The sequence below is a fragment of the Neolamprologus multifasciatus genome, chromosome 2 (assembly GCF_963576455.1).
Source record: "Neolamprologus multifasciatus chromosome 2, fNeoMul1.2, whole genome shotgun sequence".
NCBI lineage: Eukaryota > Metazoa > Chordata > Actinopteri > Cichliformes > Cichlidae > Neolamprologus > Neolamprologus multifasciatus.
Genome location: NC_140440.1, coordinates 3,780,210 through 3,808,193, shown reverse-complemented (window position 1 = coordinate 3,808,193; position 27,984 = coordinate 3,780,210). Strand labels below are relative to the sequence as shown.

Sequence of the window (27,984 nt, the reverse complement as noted above, 5' to 3'; positions counted from 1 at the left end):
CTGCCGTGCTTTTAGGTTAACCCATAATCTTTTCTGCAAAAGGTGTATTATCCATTATAAATTTGATAGTGTGCGTCGCAAGTGACCACCATATCTGGACGCTGCTGGTTGTCCAAATTTAGATCTCTGATGTTGTATCATTCAGTTTCTATTCATTTATGTATGAAATAATTAATTTCATTTATGTATTTAAATAATTAATCTATAAATAATTGGAATTGGAAAAGGATTGCTTATGATTAGGTCCATGTGCATGCATTGTGACAGCGAGGCTGTGCATTTACATAAACCTATGTGTAATTCTGGTCTGTGTGAGTGTATCCACAGCACTGCTGTCAGTGACCGTTCATAATAGTCTGTGAGGTGGACGACTAGCAGAGGCCCCAGTCCGCGAGATCTTCAACGCACACCTCCGGCAGAGCTTCAACAGCATTCCGAGGGAGGCGGGGGACATTGAGTCCGAATGGACCATGTTCAGCGAAGAAGGAGTCCTATCGGGCTTGGTTAGCCTGTGGGACTCCGGAGGCAGCCGACGGGTATCGACAGGCCAAGCGGAATGCGGCTCGGGCAGTGGCTGAAGCAAAAAAGTAATGGAATGGAAAAAAAAGCCATGGAAAAAGACTTTCGGACTGCCTCGAAGAGATTCTGGCAAACCGTCAGGCGTCTCAGGAGGGGAAAGCGGTGCTCTACCTGCACTGTGTATAGTGCTGGCGGAGCGCTGCTGACGTTGACTGAGAAAATTGTCAGGCGGAAGAAGGAATACTTCGAGGACCTCCTTAATTCCACTGACGCGTCTTCTGAGGAGGAAGCAGAGTCTGGGGATGAGGGGAATGACCCCCCAATTTCCGGGGGCAAGGTCACTGAGGCAGTTAAACAACTCCTTGGTGGCAGAGCCCCTGGTGTTGATGAGGTCCGCCCCGAGTTCCTGAAGGCTCTGGACATTGTAGGGCTGTCCTGGTTGACACGCCTCTGCAGTGTTGCGTGGAGATCAGGGGCAGTACCCGTGGACTGGCAGACCGGGGTGGTGGTCCCCATCTTTAAGAAGGGGGACCGGAGGGTGTGTTCCAACTACAGGGGGATCACACTCCTCAGCCTCCCCGGGAAAGTCTATGCCAGGGTGCTGGAAAGGAGAGTTCGTCCGCTAGTCGAACCACGGATACAGGAGGAACAATGCGGTTTTCGTCCTGGTCGCAGAACACTGGACGAGCTCTTCATCCTCTCGAGGATACTTGAGGGTGCATGGGAGTTTGCCCAACCAGTCTACATGTGTTTTGTGGACTTGGAGAAGGCATTCGACCGTGTCCCTCGGGGTGTCCTGTGGGAGGTGTTGCGGGAGTATGGGGTGTCTGGCCCATTGCTACGGGCCATTCGATCCCTATACAACCGTTGCAAGAGCTTGGTTCGCATTGCCGGCAATAAGTCAGACTCGTTCCCGGTGGGTGATGGGCTCCGCCAGGGCTGCCCTTTGTCACCGGTTCTGTTCATAATTTTTATGGACAGGATTTCTAGGCGCAGCCAAGTGGCGGAGGGCTTTCGCTTTGGTGGCCTCAGAATGTCATCTCTGATTTTTGCGGATGATGTGGTTCTGTTGGCTTCATCAGGTGAGGGCCTCCAGCTCGCACTGGAGCGGTTCGCAGCCGAGTGTGAAGCAGCGGGAATGAGGATCAGCACCTCCAAATCTGAGGCCATGGTTCTCAGCCGGAAAAGGGTGGAGTGCCCACTCTGGGTCGGGGATGAGTTCCTGCCCCAAGTGGAGGAGTTCAAGTATCTCGGGGTCTTGTTCGCGAGTGATGGGAGAAGGGAGCCGGAGATCGACAGACGGATTGGGGCTGCAGCTGCAGTAATGCAGACGCTGCAACGGTCTGTTCGGGTGAGAAGTTCGGCCATCCAGGAGGGGCTCAGAGTAGAGCCACTGCTGCTCCACATCGAAAGGAGCCAGCTGAGGTGGTTTGGGCATCTGACAAGGATGCCCCCTGGGCGCCTCCTGGGTGAGGTGTTCCAGGCATGTCCCACCGGGAGGAGGCCTCGGGGCAGACCCAGGACACGCTGGAGAGATTATATCTCTCGGCTGGTCTGGGAACGCCTTGGTGTTCCCCCAGATAAGCTGGAGGAGGTGGCTGGGGAGAGGGAGGTCTGGGCCTCTTTGCCTAGGCTGCTAAATCCTAATGATTATTAAGTAGAGCTGCTTGATGATGATTTTTAGGTCTACTGATCTATTTAGAGAAACATATATTTTCAGTAGAGCAGGTTTTCGTATGTTTCCTGCAGACAAAAAGGGAATTGTGTTATTTCCACCAAAAAAAAGAAGTTTCACTGGAGTTGCTTTATGGAAAAATGTCTTTTACTCTCATTTTAGCTTGCCGTCAACATTAGTTATTCTCCAGATAGCCTCAAAAACCCTTTTTATTTATTTATTTAATGAAGACCAAAAAAAGATATTGATCTATTTACAGCAAAACAAAAGAAAATCTGTCAACCATTTCTGTACAGGACAAGTTATTGTTGTTCATTCTCACATCCTTGAGTGTGTGTGATGCCCATTTATTTTCACTAGGAGCGATAATTTTGGTTTTTCTTTTGCTCTTAGTTAATTTATGGTTAATTTTTATGCCTTATAAAATTCTCCCTTCTCCCACCACACAGAACAAATCATTGTTCCAGTTGGGCAGAGGACTGCAGAGGCACTTAAAGATAAAAATGACAAATACTGCAGAAAATACAACAAAGACATCTACTCTCCATTTCATTTCGGTTTCCATTTCAGCCTCTTCTGAGGTTTTCATTCCCAGCTGCTAATTACTCCTTGTAAAAGCTCTCTGCTTGTAATGACGAGCATCTCTCTCTCTGCTGTTATCTGTCCACATACAGCTGAGACATTTATCCACTTCATTCCTTAATCAGCTTCAGCCAAATCTATTAAATCAATCAAATCTTATCTGCAGAGACTCTCTGCTGTCCAGTGTTTGCCTTTTGGGCATCTAGTTTATGCTGATGAAGCCGTGCTGCAACCATCACGCTCCATATCTCTGCCCCTTCCAACCCAGAGCTTTTGTATGTTACAGCTCCTGTGGCACAAAGACTTGAGTCTGGGGAATAGTGAAGTAATGAGTGATTGAATGCACATTGCAAGGACTGAGGGCGTTAGAGCACTTAGCCTCAAACTGCCTATCTTTGTCTGCAGAGGAAATCTGTGAGCTTGCCTCTAATGGATTATTGGAGGTGGTGAAGGTGGAGCAGGGAGATGGATGAGAAGGAAAGGAAAGGAAAGGAAACGACTGCAGTGATGGTAATGGAACCACAGACTGAAACGCAGAGAGAGAAATGAGCAAAATACAAGAGTCAGGCTAAATGCATTCTTTGAAGTGGTTAAAAGGGCAAAGGGAAATGCTCTGCCTCCCTGGGAAATTATTTTAACGATCCCGCGAGGCTGCGGAGATGATGATGAGGAAGACGAAGAGAGCATCTTCTCAAAATCTTATCAAAACACCTTAAACTTTTAATCATGCTAATGGGGGCAGGTGGAAACATCATTTGGCTATTCCTGCATTTGATCCAGAAAGGTAGTCATAGTTAGTTTGACTTGAAAGACTGTGATTAAGAAACTATAACCATAAAACATCATTATTAGACTCAGCTGTACTTTGTGTTTATTGACACTTACCATTGAGTTGGTGAACATATTTTCTGGTAAACAGCTTCAAGTTAGTGTTGTAACCCATGTTGCATGGATACAGATAACTGTCAGCGAACGAGCCTACTGAACACATTGTGAGCAAAAAACAGTAAAAGAACTTCACTCTGTTCCATCAGTACTATAAAAAATCACAATGAGACATGAAATGTCCGGTGCTTGGACATCACCTCAAAAATAATCTGAAGGGAGAATACAGCTGCATAATGTTTTTTTTTAAATAACTGGAGCTCATCTGCTGCATAACAGATTGTCCTTTTGCAAATGAACAAAGAAGCAAACCTCATGCGATAAATACTCTGTTTAAAGGATCTGAAAACTACGGAGCTCTTTCTAAGGTGAAGGCAAAAACCAAGGTTGCCTGATTCATGAGCTGTACATGCTCACACACGGTGTAACTGAGTGTTTTATCACAATGAAGGCTCCACAGCACACACTCTGACCTTAACTCACCTCCTCAGCAAGTTACAGGGAACATTTCACAGCCTGCCCCTCCCACCAGCTGAGCACTAATTTGTCATCTGCAGGTTTGCTGCCACCACACAGCGCTGCAGGGCAATTAGGGCCACTGCATGAGTCTGCTGAGGAGCGACAGGAGCAGCTGCCCCTAGGCTCACAAACCCAGGAGAGAACCACAGAGTCTTTAAAGCCACGTTTCTTCTGAGTAATTTACTCAGAATTGGTCTCTTTAGACTCTTGTGGGAGAGAGGTACTAACTCGGGTTTTTACTGCAATATAACAATAAATAACTGCAATATATCTGTGATAGTTTATAGAGTTTGTAATTGATGGTGATGGATAAAATCAATATTTATTGACCCCATTTGCTTCCAAACAGGCCACTTACAGACCTTGTAGATTGTATTTGTATTTATGAACATATTGAGGACCCCAAGAAGACTATGCTCCAATGATCAACCTGAGCAGCCTGAGCAGTAAGACATATTCAGCTTGTGAGGCTTAAGAAAGGCACTAGGCTGGAAAACCAGGCTGTCAGCCAGACTGTCCTCTCACCAGTCCCTGAGAGGCAGATCGATACTCAGATGAAGTTTTCTCTCTGCTGGACAATCCATAATTTGTACACTCTCAGGTGGTCCTGTATTTACTGTCGATCAGACGGAGGTAACAACAGCAATATCGATAGGCCAGAGGGAGTGGCTTTCACATCTGAAAGGCAACTCCAGTGACAAATTTAAGTAAGAGTAAGTGTGTTCCAGGAGCAGATGCTGGGAAACGTATCCAAGAATTTGGAGGAGGCAGATTAAAGACTTCTTTCAGTGGTTTAAGTTTTAATCTCTTTATGATATAAAACAAAAAATGTATTTGTAACACAGAAAATGCCAATGAATGAAACTGAATGAATCAACGTTTTCAGAAAACAAATTGTTTACTGCTCTGAGAACTTCTCAGCTTGCTTTAGGTTTTCAGATTTCTGAGAATTGATCGTATCTGACTGTAACCCTCACCGATAACACCGCTCTACTATTGTAAGTGTTAACCTTAGACTTTTAATGAAAAGCATGCAAGGTTCCGACCCTGTACTGGGATGTGTACCTAATTATTCTGTAATCAGAGGTTGTTAGCATTTTTGTTTGATAAATGATGTTAAATATTTAATTTGATTTCATTCAGATTTTTTTCTAATTGACCAATATTTTCATTTGTGAGTATAAAAAGGCCCAAAGTCTATCTCCTTCATAATAATAAAGTCTCATTTTTTCACCACACGCTGTGCCCAGAAACTTTGAAAACTTATGTTTAGTCTGAATTATGTTTAGTAGCAGAATGCGGAGGTACAGGTAGAGATAACAGATGGCCACAGCAGATGGAAGAATGTGTCTTCCTCTGTCTCAGTGTTTCTTTGAAGCTCTTCCAGCTGGCTGTTCTTCTTCCGTCTTGTTTCCAACGGACCTTGAAGCTCCTAGGTGAACCTGTTCACCACCTAATCCTCAGAAATGCAAACACACAGTATTTTAATAGTTGACTAAAAAAAAAAAGTATTGTTTTTACTATATTTATTATTTTATTGTATTTATTATTCTTACTGTATCTCTTATATTTCTATTGTTCAGCACTTTGGTCAGCCTTGTGTGTTTTTAAAGTGCTATGTAAATAAACTATGATGATGATGATGATGATGACTATGACAGAAGCAGGTATCAGGTACATGTTATCTTTTGAATCGGTCTGCGTCATAGCAGCCACAAATGTATTATTAGACTTCTTCTTAAGTGAAATTATTGCTGCAACTTATTTTTATTTTTCTTATTTGTTCAGTTTTGGAAACATTTAACATCTGGATTTTAAAAAATAATAACGATGAAGGAACTTACAGTATTTCTATGTTTTCTGTCCAGGGGCCACCAAAGACATGGGTAAGATGTTAGGCGGGGAGGAAGAGAAGGACCCGGATGCAGCCAAGAAGGAGGAGGAGCGACAGGAGGCGCTGAGGCAGCAGGAGGAGGAGAGGAAGGCAAAACACGCCCGCATGGAGGCAGAGAGGGAAAAAGTACGGCAGACCATCAGGGACAAGGTTAGTGTTGGGGTCGTTACACATTACTTGTTACTTTTCTCAAAAGTAATGCACAAGCTGGAGAAACTACTACACTACTGTACGCTACTTGACCTGCAACACACAGAAATTACTTAGTTTCCAGTTAACAATATAAACCTGAGGCTACAATCCAGCACGCCAACAAACCCGAGCCTAACGAGGACGCACATGCAATTTTTGTGTTAGAGTTTAAATGTGAACACAACAACACAAAGAAAAGTTCAAAAAGATGATTCCACTTTAGAAACACAGACATGTTTGATACTTTTCTTTCTGTCACAGTCAGCTTCCGACTGCTTGGACAGAGGAGGAGGACCCAAATGCAGACACGCAAAATGAAAACTTGATTCTTAACCAAAAGTGAGCTGTTTATTGTGGCTGAAGTATGAAACAAAAGGCAAAACCAATTCAACGCTAAACAAAAACCTATACTGGGAAGACTGCAAAGAAAAGAAGAAATTTTGTATCGCTACATGTTACTTTACTGCGTTCCTGAAAAATGTAATGTTATTACAGTAGCGCATTACTTTGTAACATGTTACACCCCAGACTGGCACTGACGCTGCATGTCATTTTAGGTTTGATTACAGAGGTGGGTCTCACTCGTCATTTAATTACCCTTTATTTTTTCCCTGCACGTCACCGGTGTTCCTCCTTCATCCAGTATGGGTTAAAAAAGAAGGAAGAGAAGGAGGCAGAGGAAAAAGCGGCCATGGAGCAAGCCTGCGAGGGATCGCTGACACGCCCGAAGAAAGCGATCCCGCGAGGCTGCGGAGATGATGATGAGGAAGACGAAGAGAGCATCCTTGACACAGTCCTCAAGTTTCTGCCTGGACCTCTACAGGACATGTTCAAGAAGTAAAACTAAAAAACACAAAACAAATCAAATGAACCCTAAAATCAGGGTCCGGTCTGGCCTGAGTGAGGCTGCGGGGCAGAGGGAGGAGGGGTTCTTTGGGTTAATTGAAAAGAGACTAAGGAAATTATTTGTTGGGGTTTGAGTGTAGATTCGGGGCATGTTGAGGTTCTTGGGATCACAATGAATTTGGGGGGGGGGGGGGGGGGGGGGGGGTCCTCGTCAAACTGTTAGAGGCTACACACTGCCTTTGTAGAGAACCTTTACTTTGCTTTTTCTACTCTTTGATGACAGTGTCATTCTTCCTCTTTTCTTTACCGCAGTAGTTGTAAAACTTTCACTTTTCTTACACTTGAGTTGTTTTGCTCTTGTTCACGCCTATTAAGAACAGACGGAGCATGGCCATCGTGGAGAACAGCATTGGACGACAGTGGATTTGTGTCTGCTTACTTTTGTGTTTAAATGGCACTTCCACCGCGTTTCCCAGTTGATGGAGCATGTTCTGTTTAAATCAATGGGTGTTTTCGACTTTTACAAACGTCGTGTAGACCTTTATAGTACAAGAAATCAACATTTGAGTTTTTAGGACACGTGCCTTCATATCATCTCCTCTAGCAGAGGAATTGTAAATGAGGGTTTCATTTTGAGTCAACGCTGTTGGTAGCATGTAGGCACTCGTTCAAAGATACAAGACTGGACAATTTTGGAATAACGTATTTGATATTAGGATTTCTAGCGGGCATATATGGTTGATGATGGTGCCAATGTTCAAAGCATCAAAACTTGTGGAAATGCCAGAATAATTGCAAAACATTAAAATATGATTTGTAATTCCTTTTAAGATCAAAAGCTTCCAAAAAAAAAAAACAGTCTGCGAAAAATAGGACAAAAAAAGAGATCCCTTCTGCTTCCACTTCTAGTTTTACAAGAGCTTTTCTAATCTGGTCAGCTGATTAGACTGCCACTACGTTTTGACAGAAGAGAAACTTTACAGCTTAAACATTTTAAAAACGTATGTCAACGTGTGAATTTTCATTCATCATAAGCTAACAAGTTGTCATCATTTAGGTGGTGTGGGTGCCATAGACAATCAGAGCATTGACCAATGGGATACTGGGGGTTGCTGGTACATGCTTTCATCTCCACTAGCAACGGGTTGATTTGGTTACTAAGCACTTGATTAACTTATTGGTGTTTTTCACACTTTCATTAACATGCTGAAATTGAAATTGACTTCACATCCCACCTGAGCTAACCTTTTCCTTCATCTTTTAATGTACAAATCAACCTTGACTTTCACTCATCAACATCCAGACCAAAGAAATGCTGGTAAGACCTTATTTCTTTCGTCACAAACAAAGACGTGCATGTGTAACTTTTATTTTCAATCATATGTGCCAGGCCTGCAGAAGACACACAGCAAGTTCGTTCAGCACATGCATGCATCCCAGGGACCGCTAAGCTAAAACTGATGCTCTGTTTCTTCCTCAAAGGTATTCCATAATTAATAGGTAATGTCACCATAGACTGAGCCTGGGATAACTGGTCTGTGAGTTGTTGCGTCTCACTGCCTAAAGAGCCTGCTAATATTCTGCATCCTGCATCTGTTAATCCAACTAATATCATAGTGATTTGTCATGTTCAAATAGGTGTACTGTAAATGAAAACAAAATCTATTTACTATGTGGACATTAATAAATAAAACAAAGCATGTTGGTTATTATTAAAAGACCCAATGACGTTTCAGTGGTTAGTGATGGAACAATGTACGGACGGTACATTGTTCCATGAGTCTGTGACTTAGAAAAACTTTAGGGATTATTAGGACCATTGATAAAGTTGGCATAAACACCATAAAACACATTTTTCAGTTTTTATTATTATTATTTTTCTAGCTCAGATAGGAATTTTCACTAGACAAAGCCATACTGTTTAGATTGCAATAAAAATTATATAAAGAGAATATTTCAAGTTACATGTCTCATGTTTGTTTCCCGTAAAAAAAGAAAAGAAAAGAAGAAGCGAAAAAAAGGGATACATTTGTTTGTAAATCCTTACCATTCTTGTATCTTTAAACATGTAGACAAAGAAAATGTATGTAGAAAAAAAGCCATTGTTCTGTCTCCGTGTGCAACACGTGTACTGTAAGTGTGTGTGTGTTTATATGTGTGCGTCTTTCTATGTGTCTGTGATGTGAGATCATGTTGTTGATCCATATAGTCCTGGTTTATGGTCAGTGTGTCTTTGAGCTATTTTTGTGCCATGTCTAAAAAGAAGAATACTTAACACATTCCTTTCAGATGTTGAGCATGCAATGTTTGGTAGAGAATACACCAAATGAACCGAATTATGAAAAAATACACAACTCCCTGTTTCTGTAGGAGTCTCCAGGCAACAGAATCTGTGCATTGTATCCAGAGAGATTGAACTGGAGAGTGTTGGAGATTATTAGCTGTCAGTAAAGATGTGGTCAAAGAAAAACACACAAAAAATAAAAACTGTATTTTATTTTAAGAAAATGTACCACAGGGGCATTGAAACAACATTTATGTATAAAATAGGATTCTTTGAGTCTCCTATTTAAAAACTGCTCTAAAACTAAACTTTCACAGCCCATTACACAGCCATGCCATAACATGTTTAAGTGGGATGAAGTTCAGAGTTTATTCCCAGCTGCTCATCGGCTGGACAGCTGTCCTGCAAATACACTTGATTTGTCAGATACGTGTGCGTGTTCTCCTCTTTGTCAGCCCGTAACTGGGGACGTGTTTAGGCATGCCAAAAATGCCACTGTCATATTACTACAAATCAAGCTTACAGGACAAATTGGCACGTGGCATATCTTCTACTACTGTGGGTCATGCATTCAGCTGGTGTTTTCCAGAAAACACAAAGTAGGGCAAATCATTTGCCTGGTTAAGTTGTTTAAACTTGTGCCAGCAAGAGTGAAAAAAAAATCTTTCACCTCAGCTTGAAGAAATTAGTCCTGAGATAAATTTAAGTGGAATTGCAATGACCTCAAAAGAAAATCTTAGACTGCGGATCATTCTAGAGGATGGTTGGTAGTGCAGTGGGCTTCAGTTAGGTGGCATGAGGAACATTGTCTTGATAGTTTTGATTATTTACATTAAAAAATGATTCCCATATCACCCAAAGCCAGGCCACGTGCACCTCTGCGAGAACAGAGTAAGCCCCCCACCATAGCAGGTACAATTATGGACATGGCTTTGGTTACTGGCCCTTCATGGAAACTACAGCCATACATCCTCTGTATGTAAAAGTGTCTCTCTGCGGGACTCGTTTCGAGGCATCACAGCATGTGAATTGTCTTTGAAAAGGGCTATTGCCATGTCATCTTTACGTCAGGTAAGCGGTAACTCATCTGTCGCACCTGTGCGTGTCTGTGCGTGATGTGCTGCTGTTTGAACTCATTCGGGTTGCATGATATACACTTGTTTGTGGAGCTGTTCAGTTTAACAAAATCCTTGGTTTCATAGATGAAAGTGTAAAAGCGAGGAGGTTTTTTTTTTTTATTATACAAAGAATAATCCAGAGTGATTTTTTTTTTTTACAGGGAATACTTAAAAAGTTGTGGTAAAATAGAAATAAATGTAGGTGAATGAGAGCAATGAAAATTATACATGAAAGGTCTCAAATGCTTTAAAAAGTCCAAGTCCTGGCTGATATTTCTCTGAAACATCTTAACTCAGAAAGATGGAACCGTTTTTATCGGAGACTGTGTCTGAAAACCTGGATGATCAAATTCTGTTGTCAGGAGCCCAGAAACATTAGATATAATAGGCTTGGAACTGCCATTCAAAACCACAGTCCACCACCCCTACACCCTCCAAAAAAGGACAAAAACAATGTTCATCGGGTTTGGTGATTTCTCGTGACTATTAGAAAATGACAGCACAAAGAATCCATACCGGCAGAGTCCAAAAGACATGCCATAGATGTTTACATCCTAAATATAATGTTATTAAGTGTAATGAATGATAGAGATGGAGAGAATATCTTAGAATTAACCTAAACTTTATTGTTCAATCAACTCCGAGGCTGGACTTTGTGAAAGATGTCATAACATTTGTCTTGTTTGTAACATTTTCACATAAGCTTATGCATATGAACTGCCCTGCTGAATCCTGCCAGTGACTGTAGAAATGAAAGTGAATGTGCTGTACTTAATACTTAGTCAACGAGTTTACTTCTGACTGGTGAACTCTCATTAGCTGTAACTGTGAACAGAAATACATTCCTGACTTTTTTGGCATTTGCACTAGGATAAGTTGAAATGTTATACTGGCAACTGCTATGGCATCTACTTTCCATGACAGTTTACTTTACCTGCCTGCCAGCCTTCTGAATGCTATATTAGAAGGGCTCTAGTGATATTCGCCAGGTTATTGATTATGTGACCTTGTTCTGGTCACCACTCATGCTGTCTTTACTGTCTGAGAAGCAGACTCCATCTGGGGAGAGAATGGCGTGATGATCACCGGAAACTGCTGATAAGAAAATTTGTAAGGAAGTGGAAAAAAAACCTTTTTAAAAAAATCTCCAAAAGTCTAAACGAGTGGGTCTTTATTTTTAATTCAGGTTGAATAATGACTCATTTCAGGGGGTAGAGGTTAAGAATGTAAAATATGAGTTCTTATGTTGTTGTTTTGTTTTTTTCTTTAATTGCATGTCATATACTCTTACGTGGAGCCCGATCACTGTAAAACTGTCATCTATGGAACGGAAACATCCTTTTTGGAAATTTAATGCATAAGACTAATAAAAACAAAGGTTTATTTAAAAAAAAACGTGTCTTTAGTCCTGTCTTGCTTGTGACCATTTCAGTAACTTATTAAATCTGTTGTTTTTTCATTTTGTTTTCTAATATTGATGACCATAAAGAACTGTGTGCAGTGACCATACAAATAAGACTGAGTAGAAATGCAGTGCATTGGGCTCGGTCATTCAGGACTGAGTAGAGCTACTACTCCTCCACATAACAAGCCGCCTGTTGAGATGGTTTACACATCTAATAGGGATGCCTCCTGGATGCCTCCTAGGTGAGGAGTTCCATGCATATCCAACTGCAATGCAACCCTGGGGCACTTCTAGAACACTTTAGAGCAATTAGGTCTCTGGACTGGCTTGGGAATGCCTCAGGATCCTCCCAGAAGAGCTGCAGGAGGTGGTTGGGAGAGGGAGGTCTGGGCTGCCGAGTCTGCTGTCTATGCGACCCAGAGAAAATAAGATTAAGCAGTAAATTCTGGCTTTGAGGTGACTGAATACAATTGAATTGAACTGAACTGAATATAGTTTGCAGTGCCAATCACTCATGCACTAATAAACATGTGATGGACCATTACAGTTTCATTAAGGTCTAGTTGACCACATGGCTTATGATAAAAGGATGATTTAAAGACTTATATCCTTATTCCTTGATACCAAGCTAATATTATCAGCTAAAATACAGAATAAACTAGTATGGACTCACACCTATAACAGGAGGAGACTTCAATCTGGTATTGAATCCAAAAGTTAATTGTACAGGCTCAATACAGCTGTGAGTCAAAGACAAAATGCTCTTTCTACATCACTTCTTCAATCATGATTAACGTTATTAACGCACTAGTATTATCTCATTTGGAGTATTGTTCAATTATCTGGTTCAATTAGCTCATAAGATAGACCTTAACAGACTTCAATTAGTCCAGAATAAGTCGGCCAGATTAGTGTTGAGATGTTCATACTATACCAGCATCGATCAAATGCATAATAAACTTTTCTGGCTTCCAGTAAAACTTTGATTTTATTACTTTGATTTTTAATAAACTACAATTTAGAGATTCATCAAGCCAAAAGTAATTTTTTGAAAAACTCTGTTATTTTCAGAGCATCTTTTAAGTGGAACAAACTGCCTTTTGCAATTAGAGAACTAGCTACTATTACTCATTTTAAAAAACAAATTAAAAGCTTATTTACACAGTTTTTAATCATTGTAAATATCGTAAGAGGCCAATGTTGTGACCTGTTTTTCATTCTTTTGTACTGTGCCTCAATGTTATTGATATTTACATGCTTATATTTTTACAATTGTAAAACCTCACTGTGGATATAAGAGCTAATTATGTGGATATATTTGCATGTACTTTATTGTGTAATGTTTTATTAGATTATACTTGATGGCTTGGGCCCCAGGAAGACTAGCAACCGCTATTGTGGAAGCTAACGGGGTTCCTTATATACAAATATATGAATAACCTGGAGATTTAATACATCATTACTCAAAAACCAAGATTTAAAATAATACCTTACTGTTTTCAAAAAAAAAACATTTATGAATAAAAGACTGCAGTATTAGTTAAATCATTAGAAGCTGCTTATCTCATAGTATAAAGCCCTTACCAGGCCTTTGTGGCACTTTTACTTAAACTGTGTTATTTACTTGTTGTTTATTGTAGACTGCACTATTTTTACACTTCATCATGCTGCTGCAACAATTTCCCTTGTGGGAAGCTGCTTATCTCAGCTGCTTATCTTTCATGATTGAAGAAGTGATGTAATTTTTATCTCAGCTAAAGATATGATGAGAGAAAAAAATGTGCACTGTGCAGAAGAAGCTAAACTATACTGAAAAGAGGTAAAAAAAAAAAAAATGCTGAATGTACAGCAAAAAAAGAGATAAGGAACCTGAAAATTGTGCTGAAGAGGTGAAAAAGCTGAAAATTGTGCTGAAAAGAGCAGAAGAGGCTGAAAATTGTGCTAAAGAGGTGAAAAAGCTCAAAATTGTACTGAAAAGAGGTGAATCAGCAGAATTGTTTGCTGAAAAGAGGTTAAGAAGCAGAACTTTGCGCTGAAAACAGGTGAATCAGCAGAATTTTTGCTGAAAAGAGATAAAGAAGCTGAAGTTTGTGCTGAAGTGTAGTGAAAAAGTGAAAATTTTGCTAAAAAGAGATGAAAAGGCTGAAATTTGTGTGGAAAAGAGTTTAAACAGTTGAAGTGTTAACTGCAGAAAATGTTGCCATAAGCGGGATTCGAACCCTGCCCTCCTGGTCTGAGAACGGCTGCTCATCTCACTGAGCTAAAACATGGCTCAGCCCAGCAAGCAAAACTGGTGATCACACTGATAATGTGGTCCCTGTCAGCTTTTGCTGAAAAGTGGTGAAAAGCCAAAAATTCTACTGAAAAAAAGGTAAATAAGCTGAAATTTGTACTGAAAAGAGGTAAAAAGAAATGTTGACATGAGCAGGATTCAAACCTGGGCCTCCTGGTCTCAAGGTAGTTACTCATCTCACTGAGCAAAACTGATTCTCAAGATAAAAAGAGATGGAGAGACTGACAATTCTGGTGAAATGAGCAGAAGATGCTGAGATTTGTGCTGATAAGGGGTGAAAAAACTGAAAATTCTGCTATAAAGGAGTGAAGAACATAAAATTTGTGTTGAGAAGAGTAAAAAAAAAAGTTTAACTGTTAACTGAAAAAAATGTTGCCATAAGCAGGATTTGAACCCGGGCCTCCCAGTCTGAGAACAGCTGCTCATCTCACTGACTAAAATGTGGCTGATTAAAAAGCTTCCAATAAGTATTTTTTTCTCCTTTTTTTGCTTTAGACAGAAAAAAACGTAACAAAAAAAGTTTACTTGGTGAGCAGCAATGAGCTAAAAGCCCATAAATGTAAATCAGATGACCTTCACTGTAGACCATCAGTCTATTGCCCTTAAACAGAAGGCAGCTTTTACTTTTGCACTAAAGCATTAATACTAAATGTTCTTGGTTTCATCATTTTGTTCATCAAAGAGACATTGGTAGTTTAGCTTGCATATGCAGCCTCATCTTCGCACTTTCTAGATTTAAAAAGATTCACACTGTTCAAGACAAACAGTCGCCTGCTGTATTCCAGTAATTCCACCCTGCTTCTCCGCATTGCTGTTGCTGCTTCCACAGTGTTTTGTAATGGGTGAATTACCAGCAGTGATTTGCTCTTTTACAGTTTTGTTAATCCTGAATAAAAGACTCCCTGACAGATTAGTGCGTGTGGGCTGTTTGTCATTCAAAGCCCTTTAACGAGAAAAGTCTTTCGGTCTCTGGAAATTACAGACAGCAGAGAAGAGGTTTAGTGTTTTTCTGCCTTCTAAGAAAGACTCAACTCAAGGCATGCGCAGAGTGGGAGAGTGGGAGATTATCTGTTTATTTTAGCTAATGTTCATATTTAATGGGGACACTGTAAATGGCAAAAACAGAGGTTGCATAATCACATCTACTTGTTTGAAATGGGCCTTTGTAAGGATCCTTCAGGCTATTTATTCTGAGCTAGGAGCACATGCTTTGTATCGTAGTATGGGTATTCTACTCTTTTTGCTAGTCGCTATATAGACGTCTATAATTTAGATATCTATAAAGCATATATTTTCCAGATACACGTATGTGTTCATTTTTAAAAATAAGGTATATTAACCAGATTTAAGATAAAAGCATCATGCAGATGCCGGTTCTTCCACATTCACCATGAGCATGAATATTATTTTCAAGCTTTCATTAAATTAGATGTTATAATGGAGCCAGAGTCTGCAAGCACAGTTACGGTGTTGGAGTTCATAGACAAACATGAAGCTAAACTGCCCAACAAAGGCAAAGTCCAGCAACTACAGGAGTCAGGCTGAAGCTGAAATTTACTAGACTAGCTACTTTACCAAGAGATTTCTGTTTTTTAATTCTCAATAATGAATGTATTTGGCTGCCAGGAAAACAGTGCACTTTTCTACTCTTCGCTCAGATTTAAAGAAAAAAGCTTTTGTTTACATCCTGTATGCTTGTTTGCGAGCCTGCACACTTTTCCTTGGGATTGCATAAACAGCACACCACTAGGTTTTTGGTTATGAAATACATAAACAGTTAATGATAATGACAGATAATCGGTCTCAGTAAAACTACAATTATCTTAATTATTTTGGAATTGTAAAAGAAACTCACAAGACTGGAAAGGTACAGATACTGTAGATGGTGTGGACCCTGAAAGATTCCATGAAAAAAACCTTCTTGGTGTGATGATTGATTATACACTAGTACACAGAGAAACACACGGCCATGAATGAAGGAGAACGCGACACTGAACTGAGGGAGACGTGGACATAAATACACAGAGGGTTAACGAGGGAGGAGCACACGGGGAACACAGGTGACACTGATAATCATAACGAGACACGGCATGAGTAAAACACTGACGGGAGACTGTCAAAGTAAAACAGGAAGTACACAGAGGTACACTCATGACACTCATGCCGTGTCATAACGAGACACGGCATGAGTAAAACACTGACGGGAGACTGTCAAAGTAAAACAGGAAGTACACAGAGGTGCAGACAGGAGGAGAGAAAGAGAGCATGGGGAGAGCACAGACATAACGGGCTGGGGAAAACATGGAATAAAACACAAGGAGACGAGAGCTCACAGATAATAATAATAATGGATTGGATTTATATAGCGCTTTTCAAGGCACCCAAAGCGCTTTACAATGCCACTATTCATTCACACACTGGTGGAGGCAAGCTACAGGGCAGACTGACAGAGGCGAGGCTGCCATATTGCGCCATCAGTCCCTCTGGCCAACACCAGTAGGTAAAGTGTCTTGCCCAAGGACACAGCGACCAGGACAGAGAGCCCGGGGATCGAACCGGCGACCTTCCGGTTACAGATACGCTTCCCAACCCGCTGAGCCACGGTTGCCCCAGATACACAGAAGGGCACAGAACAACCTAGGAACCAAGGGATAAATAAAGAACAAAATACAAAAGACACAAAAACTAAGAATGCTGAGTCAACATGACCCAGGATCATGACATGTATAACAAAGTTTCAAAAAGTATTTCATTATTTCATTGAAGCAATTTACATTTGGGACCTCATATTACTCCACATTCTCTACTGACCACTAATTTCACCAAATTTGAATTACTTTTCAGAGGTTTCAAATGATGACAGGTTCACTGTCATCATTTACCATTTTGCAAGAAAGGGCCATGAGGATAATTCTGAATACTGGTCACAGAGATCACACAAAAGCCTGTTCTTGAAATCAAACATACTGAAATTTACTGATCTGGCTCATTTTAAAACCACACAAATTATGTTTAAAGCCAAAAACAACGTGCTCACTGACAATATTCTAAAACTGTTGATTTGAGGGGAGTTCAGTTTAAAACATCTCTGTGTCCATACAACAGTGAAATCCCAGTATCATGGCACGAAACTGTAGAGGTGGCTAATGTAAATGTGTTGTCTCTTTAAATGTGTAACCGTGATTATTTTCGTGTTGGATTGAAATAAAATATCTCCCTCTGCTGGTACTGCAGCTTACTGCAACTTCTGCAGCTCACGCTTAGCCTCGGTGGAAAATGGACACTGTGGACCAGCGTGTCTATTACACGCTTTGCCATGATACTGGATTGGGAGTGAAGCTATGGAACAAACTTGCTGAGAAACTAGAGCAATCACTCTAGTTTTGCAATATACAGGGAACAAAGATGGCTTTGACTGGGTGTTCTCACCCAGTATTTATCCTCTGTGTGATGTAGAAATCTCAATAATATATGATGAACTTGTCATTTTCCTTTTTTGTTACTGTATTATTTTAACATATTCAAAATAAAACCACATGATACCATAACACAAGGTATGCAGAAGAGCATCTTTAAACAAATAGCACATCAAACCTGGAAGCAGATGGACTACAGCAGCATTAGATCACACTGGGTGCCAGAAAATTGGAAAAATTGTGTGACGAGTCCTTTCAAAAGAGGCCAACATTCACCCCATTCAAACTGGAATTAAAGAATTTTATGTGTTTTTTCATATTATCTTTAATAAATATTATGTTTAAATAGTTTGCGGATTGCTTTCTATGTTGATTTACATTTTATACAAGTACTTTCTGAAAACACATCTACAAGTATACTGTTAAAAAAATATGAAAATATTAACATTTTTACAACATCGTAACAACATAACAAACACATTTACAGCCTGGTTACAACAACTGTTTTGCTAATTTCCTCCTTTAATAAATGTATAAGAGGGTATCCAGTGCAGCCAGCAGTCAGTTTGTGCATGACAGATAAAAAGTACTTATAAACATAGATTAAAGCACTGCATGAATATTTGTGAGTGAATGTGGCTAATAGTGAAACTCACTTTGAATGCTCAGTTGGTGTAGAAAAATACTACAAGTACCGGTGCATTCATTAAAAGGGTTACACAAGAAATCTTTAGAGTCTGATATTACTAAGTAATAATTAGCAGGAATCTGTTTCTCTCCAGGACACGCTCGCAACCAAACTCAGTAAACCTATCTGTCTCGTCAAAATGGAAAACAATAACCAAATGCAATCTAGCTACTATATGCATTTTGTTGTTGAGTAACTAATCACCAGGTGGCAGCAGTTATAACTCTTACTGTCTTTATCGTTTGCTTTTAAGGACACAAGAACAAAATTCAGTCAGATGTGAGTTGATAGCCACCTTTGAAAGACAGCTCAAATGTGAATCTGTGTAATGAAAAGATATACTTGATGTACATCTGGATTTGCTCTGTAGTACTGGGTCTGTAGCTGTGTGTGATCCTGACCAGTGTGACACAGTCAACAGTCTGAGTTTATTTAACAAAAGTGAATTATTTCTGCAAAGAACACAAACGTACCGAGGAAGCCAGTGATAAGTAAGACCAAGACCAGAGTCCAAACCCAGGTCATCAAATGTGGTGTTGAAGGTGTGGAGGTGGATCAGCTTGTCAGAGGAGACTCTGTAAAAAGACAGAATGCCAGCAGGACAGTCCACATACACTGCTACTCTGCCAGAGACAGAGGAAGAAGAGGAACAGGAAGGGATGGATGTTCCTTTTGTATCATGCCAGATCGAGTAACCACCATCGGTGAACAGACTCCAGGACTGAGGATTCCCTCCAAACCAACTGTCATTTCTTTCTCCTCTCCTGCTGATTCTCTTGTAACTCACTGATATATGCACACCTCCACTCCACTCAACCTCCCAGTAACAGCGGCCAGTCAGACCATCTCTGCACAGCAGCTGATGATTCTGGTCAAATCTGTCTGGATGATCAGGATATGACTGATTTTCTTTCATGTATGTCACATTCCTGTTGTTGTCAGACAGTTTAAGGTTTCTGTTTACTGTATCTGTGTTGACTGTGAGCTCACAGAAATCTAATGAAGACAAAAGGACATAATTTGCTCATTATTAACATTTTCATGACAACTAACGTTGGAGATCATCTTCATCCACAGTAGGTTTTGGTCATTTTAATTTTTCCTGACTCATTTTAAAACATACTTACACTTCCTCAGACCTTGTCTGAGCTACTGGACACCAGCAGGCTCCAACCTGAAAGGAGGAGGACTGTCAGGACCAACACAGTCTTTTCACAATGCACTTTCATCCACACACTTCACCTATTTACTGCCAGTGTTGGAGTAATAACTGTGTTCTTCATGAATGCATTTTATATCAGTATTGAACACTTGTAAACAAGCCGAATACACAGGATTAAAGTCTATTTGATCTGTTCTGCTTTGAGTTACCATTCATTTATTTTGACTGTTATCATTTATTTTTACTGTTATCATTACTTTACTATTTCATGAAGTACATGGAATGTTGCTCTACAAATAAAGTTCAGATGACTTGAAAACTTCAAATCCACAATTTGTACACACTAAATCTGTTGCCTTGTTTCTTCTAATAAAGTAATGAAGCATTCATACAGTAACTATCCAGTTAATCTACTTATGGCTATACCTATTTAGCTTTTTTCCCCTCTTTGTCATTATCTTTGAGTGAAATACATTTTTCCATACTTGAGACTCTGTAGTCTCCAACAGAGACTACAGTCCAGGCTGCTATCTTCAGACTTCAAGTCCAGAAGATAGCAGCCTTTTTCCTGAGTCTCCTGGGTGATTGTAGCTCAGGTCCAGCTCCCTCAGACGAGAAGGGTTAGAAGTCAGGGCTGAGGCTAGTGAAGCACAGCCTTCCTCTGTAATCAAACAACCTGATATCCTGAGAACACACAAAGAAATTAAGTATTTTATCCCTTTTTTTCTGTAATGCAATGACCATTACTGTTAAATTACCATTGCTATATTTATCTGCAAGTATTCATATTTGGCAGTATGGATCTGTTCTGCAGAGTGGCATGGAGAGTGCAGCAACTGCGGGAAGGTTAAAGCTGCCTATATTATATGTCATAAATGAGTTTTGCCAACTTGATGTATAGAAGAGAATAACCTGACCAGCAGGTGATGTGGGCTAGTATTAAGACAAGCTGACCAACACTAGAAAATTTCAGTTTTTACATAAATACAATATTTTAATTTATTTTAATGATAAAGATCTGTTGCTCTCAGAGAAATAGATTCATATCTAAACAATAATAAAAGCCACTGTATAGGAATGTGCCAAGGTTTGTTTTAGACTGGACTAGACTGTTGAGATGTTGAAATCAACAAAGGTACCTGAAAAATGGTACCATAGGAAGAAACAGAATAGATGTGCAATTGGTGTGACACACAAAAAGATTATACTAAATTTAAAGATGACCATTTGATTACGTTAGAGAAACCTGACCTGAGAGTTTCCAGTCTACAGTGTGGATTCTTCAGTCCTATCATTTCACTCCTGAATCTTGCAGGTTGTTATTATTCAGATCCAGCTCTCTGAGACTAGAGGATTGCAAGCTAAGAACTGAGGACAGGGCTGCACAGCTTCCTTCAGAGAGGTTACAGACATTCAGTCTAAAGAGACAATAAGAGAAATAACATTTTAAATGAAACAAGTTATCAAGATCTTATCACATTTTCGGGGTGTTTACTTGTAAAAATAAATAGCCCAATTAAATACCTTTGGTATAGTCATTACTAGACAGTACAGACTAGTATGTATAGACTAGTGCTCATTAAAATGACGTTAAGGCCATAGCCGCAAAACGCGGCAAATCTCCGTTAGCAAGTTAGCGCGGATTGCCCTGTTAAATGAGAGTTTCTAGCGTGCAGGAAGGACCCTGCCAGCCACAAGACAGTAGTTCCACTCCTGAATCATGCAGGTTGTTGTTACTCAGGTCCAGTTCTCTCAGGCTGCAAGTTTGGGAGCTGAGAACTGACGCCAGGGAGCCAACATTTCGTTCTGTTATGAAACAGCCAGTCAGCCTGAACAAAATGATGAATAGTAATATTTGTGTTAAAGTGACATGTCAGTAGTTTTTTTAATAAGATGTAGTCCTATCTACCCGTCTAATCTATCTAAGAGTGGCACTAACTCTTACATATCCCACATTACTATTGTTTGAAGAACTGAAAACACGAAAATCATGAAAGCATAAAATTATCAATGAGAGACCATAACTGCGTGTGAGATAATATATGAAAAAAAGGTAGGTATTCCCCCAGCGTGTCCTTGGTCTCCCCAGGGGCCTCCTTCTCGTGTGACATGCCTGGAACACCTCATGCAGAAGGTGCCCAGGAGGAATCTTAATTAGATGGCCAAAGCACCGCTGTCTCTTTTCAACGTGGAGGAGTAGTGGCTCTACTCTGAAACCCTCTTGACTGAACTCCTCACCCTATCACTAAGGAAGAGGTCAGCCACCTTTAGATGAATCTAATTTCTGCTGCTTGTATCTGTGATATCATTCATTCTGTCAATAAACAGAGCTTGTGGTGAAAGGTGAGTATAGGGATAAACCGTTAACCCTTTAAGACCTACCATAGAACCAAGTCCGCCAGAGCTTATATTATATGTTTACATGCTGTGGAGCCATTTTTGGGAGCATTTCAAGTTGCTATACATCAATACAACCATTACAGCCTAGATTTTAATAATATGTAGGAATTAAGTGCATAGTGATTACATAAATTGCAAAAAAGTGCAATAAACTACAAAAAAATTGAAAATCGTTTTTGTTTTTTTAACATATATTTCTAGTTAGAGAAATTTAAGAGGCTTATCCCTCAAAACTGTAAATACAAAAAAGTTGCACAAAATAGTTTCCCACCACAGGAAATTTATTTTGAGTGCCTTCATAGTTTTATTTTTGAAATACACCAATTTTTATACACTGCAGGAAAAACGAAAATAAATATTATAGTGCAAATTTGCAAAAAAGCAGCATATGCATCAAAATAAACTATTTCCAGCAGTGCAATATGAGTCCTAAGCATCCCAGAAACGATACAGAAAGTCATAAAGTCAAACATAACTTTTAAAAACACCAGTATAGGCTCATTGAGGCCCGGACCGTAAAAAACTACATTTCCGCGAAAATGACGTCACTTCCGGTTTTGGGCAGGTCATGGCGGACATGCGATAGTTCACGCTGACATCTATTCCAACCTAGGAAGTGTTACAAACAGCTGATCGGATCGGCAAAGCGTGTTTCTGGAATATTATGTTTTTGTTGCTGCAAGCGCTTTTTATGCAGTTTTTGCAAAGCTAGATGTGGAAGGAAACTGTGACCGAGGACAAGCTGATGGCATAAGATGTAAGTACAACTCCTCAGGTTTCATATGCAAAAAAAAATATTGCGCTAGCTCACGTGGTTGCAGAGCTACCGGGATTTAAAAATAGTTACGCAAAACAGAGCGTGCCCGCTCCTACCGGTTTTAAAGGGTTAAATTGACAGCTTTGCTGTTGTGATCAGCTCTCTCTTTACCACGACAAACTGGTACAGCATCCCCATCACTCTCCGACACTGCCTTGATACCTCGGTCAATCTCTCACTCCCCTCTCCCTTCAGTCCCCTTTCTCTTCAAGGATCGTAAGCAGAGGAGTTTAAGACCCTGAAATACTTAAACTCCTCTGCTTTGGGGCAGCAACTCATCTCTGACCTGGAGTGAGCACTCCACCCTTTTTTGGCTGAGGACCATGGCCTCAGATTTGAAAGTGCTAATTCCTATTCCCACTGTTTCACACTCGGCTGCAAATCACACCAGTGAAAGCTGGAGACCACCACCTGATGAGGCCAACAACAACAAGGCAACATCCTTTCCTAAAAGCAGAGATGAGATTCTGAGGCCACCAAAGTGGAAGCCTTCTGTCACTTGGCTACAACTAGAAATTCTGTCCATAAAAATTATGAATGTATTCAGTGACAAAGGGCTGAGTCAGACACCCACTGAGAATAAGTTTGACTTATTCTGCCAAGAGATCAGACCAATCTCCAAGTTTTTGCTTCAGCTACCGCCTATTCCACATTCTGCTTGGACTGCCAGTACCTATCAGCAGTCTCCAAAGTCCCACAGACTAAAAAGGAAGGAGCTGGAGGGAGAGCATTTGGTGGTCGGGCCTTAGCCCATGGGGCCTGGCCGGGTGCAGCCCAAAAAAACAATATGGGCTTCCTGTCCTGTAAGCCCACCACCCACAGGAAGTGCCATAGAGGTCAGGTGAAATGGGTGTTGGGCGGTAGAACTTTTCAGTCAAACATCTAAATCATTCAATTCAAGTGTTTCAATCATTTCCATAGCCATGGGTGTATAAAATTAAGCATCTAAGCATGTAGACTGGTACGACAAACTTTCCTCACTACTAAAAATTCCACAGTCAACTGCAAAATGGGATTTGCTTTCTTTTAAGTAAGGCAGAACTATATTCATCTGACCTGAGATTGTCTAGTATACACTGTGGACTCCCAAGTCCAGCAGATAATAGGTTCAATCCTGAATCCCAAAGGTTGTTGTTACTCAGGTCCAGTTCTCTCAGTCTAGAGGACTCAGAAGTAAAAGCTGAAGACAAGGCCTCAAAACTTCTCTTTGCAAGGTTGCAGAAAGTCAATCTATGTAAAACAACATAGGAAAGACATTTATTTAGCCTTATTTTCTGTTTCACAGAGAAGACTATTCACTAATTTCAAATATCTATACACTTTGTTTTCAATACATGTGTACCTGTGTACTTACAAGGCTTTTCTTGAGGCTTTGACCACAGGCAACAGCCTTAGAAGAGCCTCCTCTGAAGCAGAGTATTTCTTCAGGTTAAACACATCCAGATCATTTTCTGATGACAGTAAGATGAAGACCAGAGCTGACCACTGAGCTGGAGATAGTTTATCTATAGAGAAACTTCCTGATCTCAGAGATTGTTGGATGTCCTCCACTAGAGAACAATTGCTCAGTTCATGGAGACAGTGGAAGAGATTGATGCTTTTCTCTGCAGACTGATTCTCACCAATTTTCTTCTTAATGTGCTGGATTGTTTCCTGATTGCTCTCAAAATGTCTTTTTGTGTCTCGAAGCCTCAAAGGAGACCCTGATTGGTCTGAGTTGAAAGACCCAGAAGGAATGGGAGAAACAAGTCCATTTGGACTTTCCAAGGCCTTGTCAATAGCACTCTGGTGGAGATATTTTAAATCATTTCTTTCTTTAAACAGTTTAGACCATAAAGGCATTTTTAGCTGATCTTCCAGCAGATTAATACCAGAGTTGATGAAGGTCAGATGGACATGAAGAGCAGCCAGAAACTCCTGAACACTCAGATGGACAAAGCAGAACACCTTGTCCTGGTACAGTCCGCTCTCCTCTTTAAAGATCTGTGTGAACACTCCTGAGTACACCGAGGCTGCTCTGATATCGATGCTACACTCCGTCAGGTCTGATTCATAAAAGATCAGGTTTTCTTTCTGTAACTGGTCAAAAGCCAGTTTTCCCAGATATTCAATCATCTTCTTGCTCTCTGAATTCCAGTGTGGATCTGTTTCAGCATCACCATGATACTTGATCTTCCTTACTTTAGACTGAAACACCAGGAAATGGATGTACATCTCAGTCAGAGTCTTTGGTAGCTCTGCTCCCTCTCTAGTCTTCCATACATTGTCCAGAACTGTAGCAGTGATCCAACAGAAGACTGGATGTGGCACATGATGTGTAGGCTCCGTGATGACTTGATGTGGAAAACAATGCTTGTGGCCTGGTCTTCATTTGTTAATCTCTTCCTGAAGTACTCCTCTTTTTGTTCATCGGTGAACCCTCTGACTTCTGTCACCATGTCAACAAACTCAGGAGGAATCTGATTGGCTGCTGCAGGCCGTGTGGTTATCCAGAGGTGAGCATAGGGAAGCAGATTACCCCTGATGAGGTTTATTAGCAACACATCCACTGAGGCAAATTGTGTAGCATCAGTCTGGATCTCAGTGTTGTGAAAGTCCAGAGAAAATCGACACTTGTCCAGACCATCAAAGATGAACATGACCCGAAACTCATCAAAGCTGCAGATTCCTGCTTTTTTATGTCAGTAAAGAAGTGATGAACAAGTTCCACCAAGCTGAACCTTTTCTCTTTCAGTACATTCAGCCACTCCCTTTGTGAGCACTGTTCTGATCTCTTCCTTTTTTTCCAGGTAAACCTTTAAAAATGTCTTCTCGTTTGATTGTTGTTTCTTGCCTGTCTACTTTCCTGGATGATGTTTCAAGCTGTCTGACTTCATGTTCATTATTGACCTCTGTAGTATCCCCATCTGTAATGTAGAGTTCAGCGTAGATCTGATTCAGATGGGTAGGGTTTCTTGCTTTAGCAATGCCCTCAAGCACACACTGAAATTTCATCTTCAGACTGTATTTAAATTTATGCTGACAAACTGCAGCATGGCATTCTGAAAGAACACACACAAAGCAGGATTTTTAAAAGTACAAAGGTACATCAAACCTACCACCAATTATGCATTCTCCTAAAGCATGAGTATTTGAATCTATCAGTCGATCAGCCATTTAGTCTTCATTCAGTGGGGTAAATCTTTGGAAGGTTGTCTTACTGCTCTGTAGACAGTCAGCCAACTTCCCCTGGTTCATTTTTCTTAGGAAGTGCAGTGTGCTCCTTAGAAATAAGTCTTTCTGCTGTTTGTCGTCACACCCCAAAAATCTGTCATCCTCACACTCATTGACTTCTGAGTTATCTGGACTCACACTCTTCTGCAGGTTATTCAGTCATTTTTTTCCAAAAGGGATAATATTGTCCTCCAGTTGCTGTAATAGAACGTAAATGAAGAATACAATTAGACTAATGAAGCCACACATCAGATCTATGGTGGCTAGACTGGCGAACCACAGGTTTGCAAAATATAGCATGGGTATGTCTGTGAACTGACCATATTTAAAATATTAGTTTTAACATGGACAAACCCTAAATATGGAGTCCACGTCATACTGATGACTTTGATCCTCTGAGTTCTCCCAGTCCTCAATCCTGTGGATGAACCATAAAATAATTAGCTTATATTATCTCTCATTAAATAGCATAAATAGGAATAAGTTCTTTAAAAAAGTAAACCTTTATCCTTGCTCTGATAAGGGTTTACTTTTCCAGGTCCCACATCTACAGAGTCCAGATTCTACAATGATGTGCCTGCCAACATTATTTAGCACTATAACTTATTACAGTCGCCCTAAACTCAGAACGTCCATGCCCCTTTCAGGGTGAAAACAAGGTGCTATAGCAGCTTTCAAAGAAGCACAATGAACTGTTTAAGAAATTCACTACAAAACATAATTGCTACAGTTAATCATATTTTCTGTGCAGCAGGGAAACAAAAGGACAAGCATTACAATTGTAGATGTCTACCTGCAAAGATCTGCATAGCATCAAATCAATGAATCCGGACCAAGCTTGACATTATGCTGTCCCACCTAATCCTTGAACCACTAGAAATGCCTAATGATTTTAACACATGTTAATTTGTTATCCTCCTCTATGGGTGCAATAACTGCTCCTGGTTCTACACAGTTTGTCTATCCTTGTATTGTAAGCAGGGAGAAATAGCAAATGCTGACCAAACCAGTTCAATTGGTGGAAAGATTATGACAATGTCCTTATATCATCATCTCCCTGAGACATTATGACTTCAAAAAGTTTGCGTTTTAAACTGTGAGGGAAGAAGTATAGATCAAGGAGGCTCATGAGAGACAAATTAGATTTAAAAAAGTTTGTATCTTTAACTAACATGTACACTGTGCTTGAAGCTTTCTGACAGCAGGAAATATGGATTCCTAAAATCAGTGTGTGTGTCTCTGTGTGTGTGTTAGTTGTGTACATTAGCAAAGCTCTCCTGCCCTGTCACCAGATGTAAGAACCATAACACCACAATTCAAAGACACATCAGAGACATTTTACTGACAACTTACTTCAGCTCATCAGGATCTTGCTTTTTAAACCTATAAATCATGCTTTTTGACTTGTTGCTGTTGAAGGAGACACAGCTGGGTGAAGATCCAGAAGATTGTAGTCTGTGATCAATCCTGAAATGAAAAAGCAATGATAAATGTTAATAAATTACTTTCTGTAAATATTAATTTTTTTTAAAATAAAAATAAATAAATAAAAAAAGTATTGTGTCTAAAATCTCTCTCCAAATTTACCTTCCATCAGCACATTTTTTTTAAAATAAGACTCCATTGGCTGGTCAGTTTTCATGGACACAGAATTTAGTTTATTTCCAGTTTCAGGTCCAGCAGGTCCAATAGAGTGTGGCATGTGCTGCTGCTGCTGCTGCTCAGGCTTCAATACAAAGGACACACAGAGCAGTGATTGTGAATGATAATCAGGTGCTGAGCTCTGATACAGAGAAGAGTCGTGGATAGTTAGAGATCCAAGTCATACCCAAGCCTAGACCTTCACACAAACATCAAGCTGGGGGGAGAGTCACATTATACCTCTGACTCGATTAAAGCTATCAAGCACTGCAGCAACTTATTGACCTCAGCACTGAGAACATGCAGGTGAAAGTTTTCACAGCAGAGTAAAGAAACTGTAAGCACTTTGAGGTGCAGTGTCACAGAGAAGTCAGAGAATACAAATCCCCCCAACGGGGAAGGGCAATACTAAAGCTTTTTTTTATTACAACACAA

The 27,984-nt window shown here is 40.3% G+C and overlaps 2 protein-coding genes across 4 annotated transcripts in view; one reads left to right on the top strand and one right to left on the bottom strand.

Moving 5' to 3' along the window:
* cplx2b (complexin 2b) overlaps positions 1–14,236 on the top strand; it is a 70,583-nt gene extending 56,347 nt beyond the window's left edge. For 2 of the 3 annotated variants that reach the window (XR_014876022.1, XR_014876019.1), the window contains exons 3-5: positions 6,049–6,224; positions 6,910–12,375; positions 12,895–14,236. Coding sequence is in view for 1 of the 3 variants with exons in the window: in XM_085172318.1 (XP_085028444.1) it covers positions 6,049–6,224; positions 6,910–7,107 (374 nt within the window). In the remaining 2 variants the exon portion in view is untranslated. Of the gene's footprint in view, positions 1–6,048; positions 6,225–6,909 lie in introns of all 3 variants that reach the window. The other variant, XM_085172318.1, reaches the window with a different exon arrangement.
* On the bottom strand, positions 8,559–25,438 carry LOC146523849 (NLR family CARD domain-containing protein 3-like). Its single transcript, XM_085172294.1, has 6 exons — positions 24,050–25,438; positions 23,752–23,925; positions 19,964–20,896; positions 19,444–19,490; positions 16,068–19,312; positions 8,559–12,326 (listed from the first exon to the last, which is right to left on the bottom strand). The coding sequence occupies exons 1-3, from the start codon at positions 24,907–24,909 to the stop codon at positions 20,770–20,772; spliced, it is 1,161 nt and encodes a 386-aa protein (XP_085028420.1). The 5' UTR covers positions 24,910–25,438; the 3' UTR covers positions 8,559–12,326; positions 16,068–19,312; positions 19,444–19,490; positions 19,964–20,769.
* Between the last annotated feature and the right edge of the window lie 2,546 nt (positions 25,439–27,984).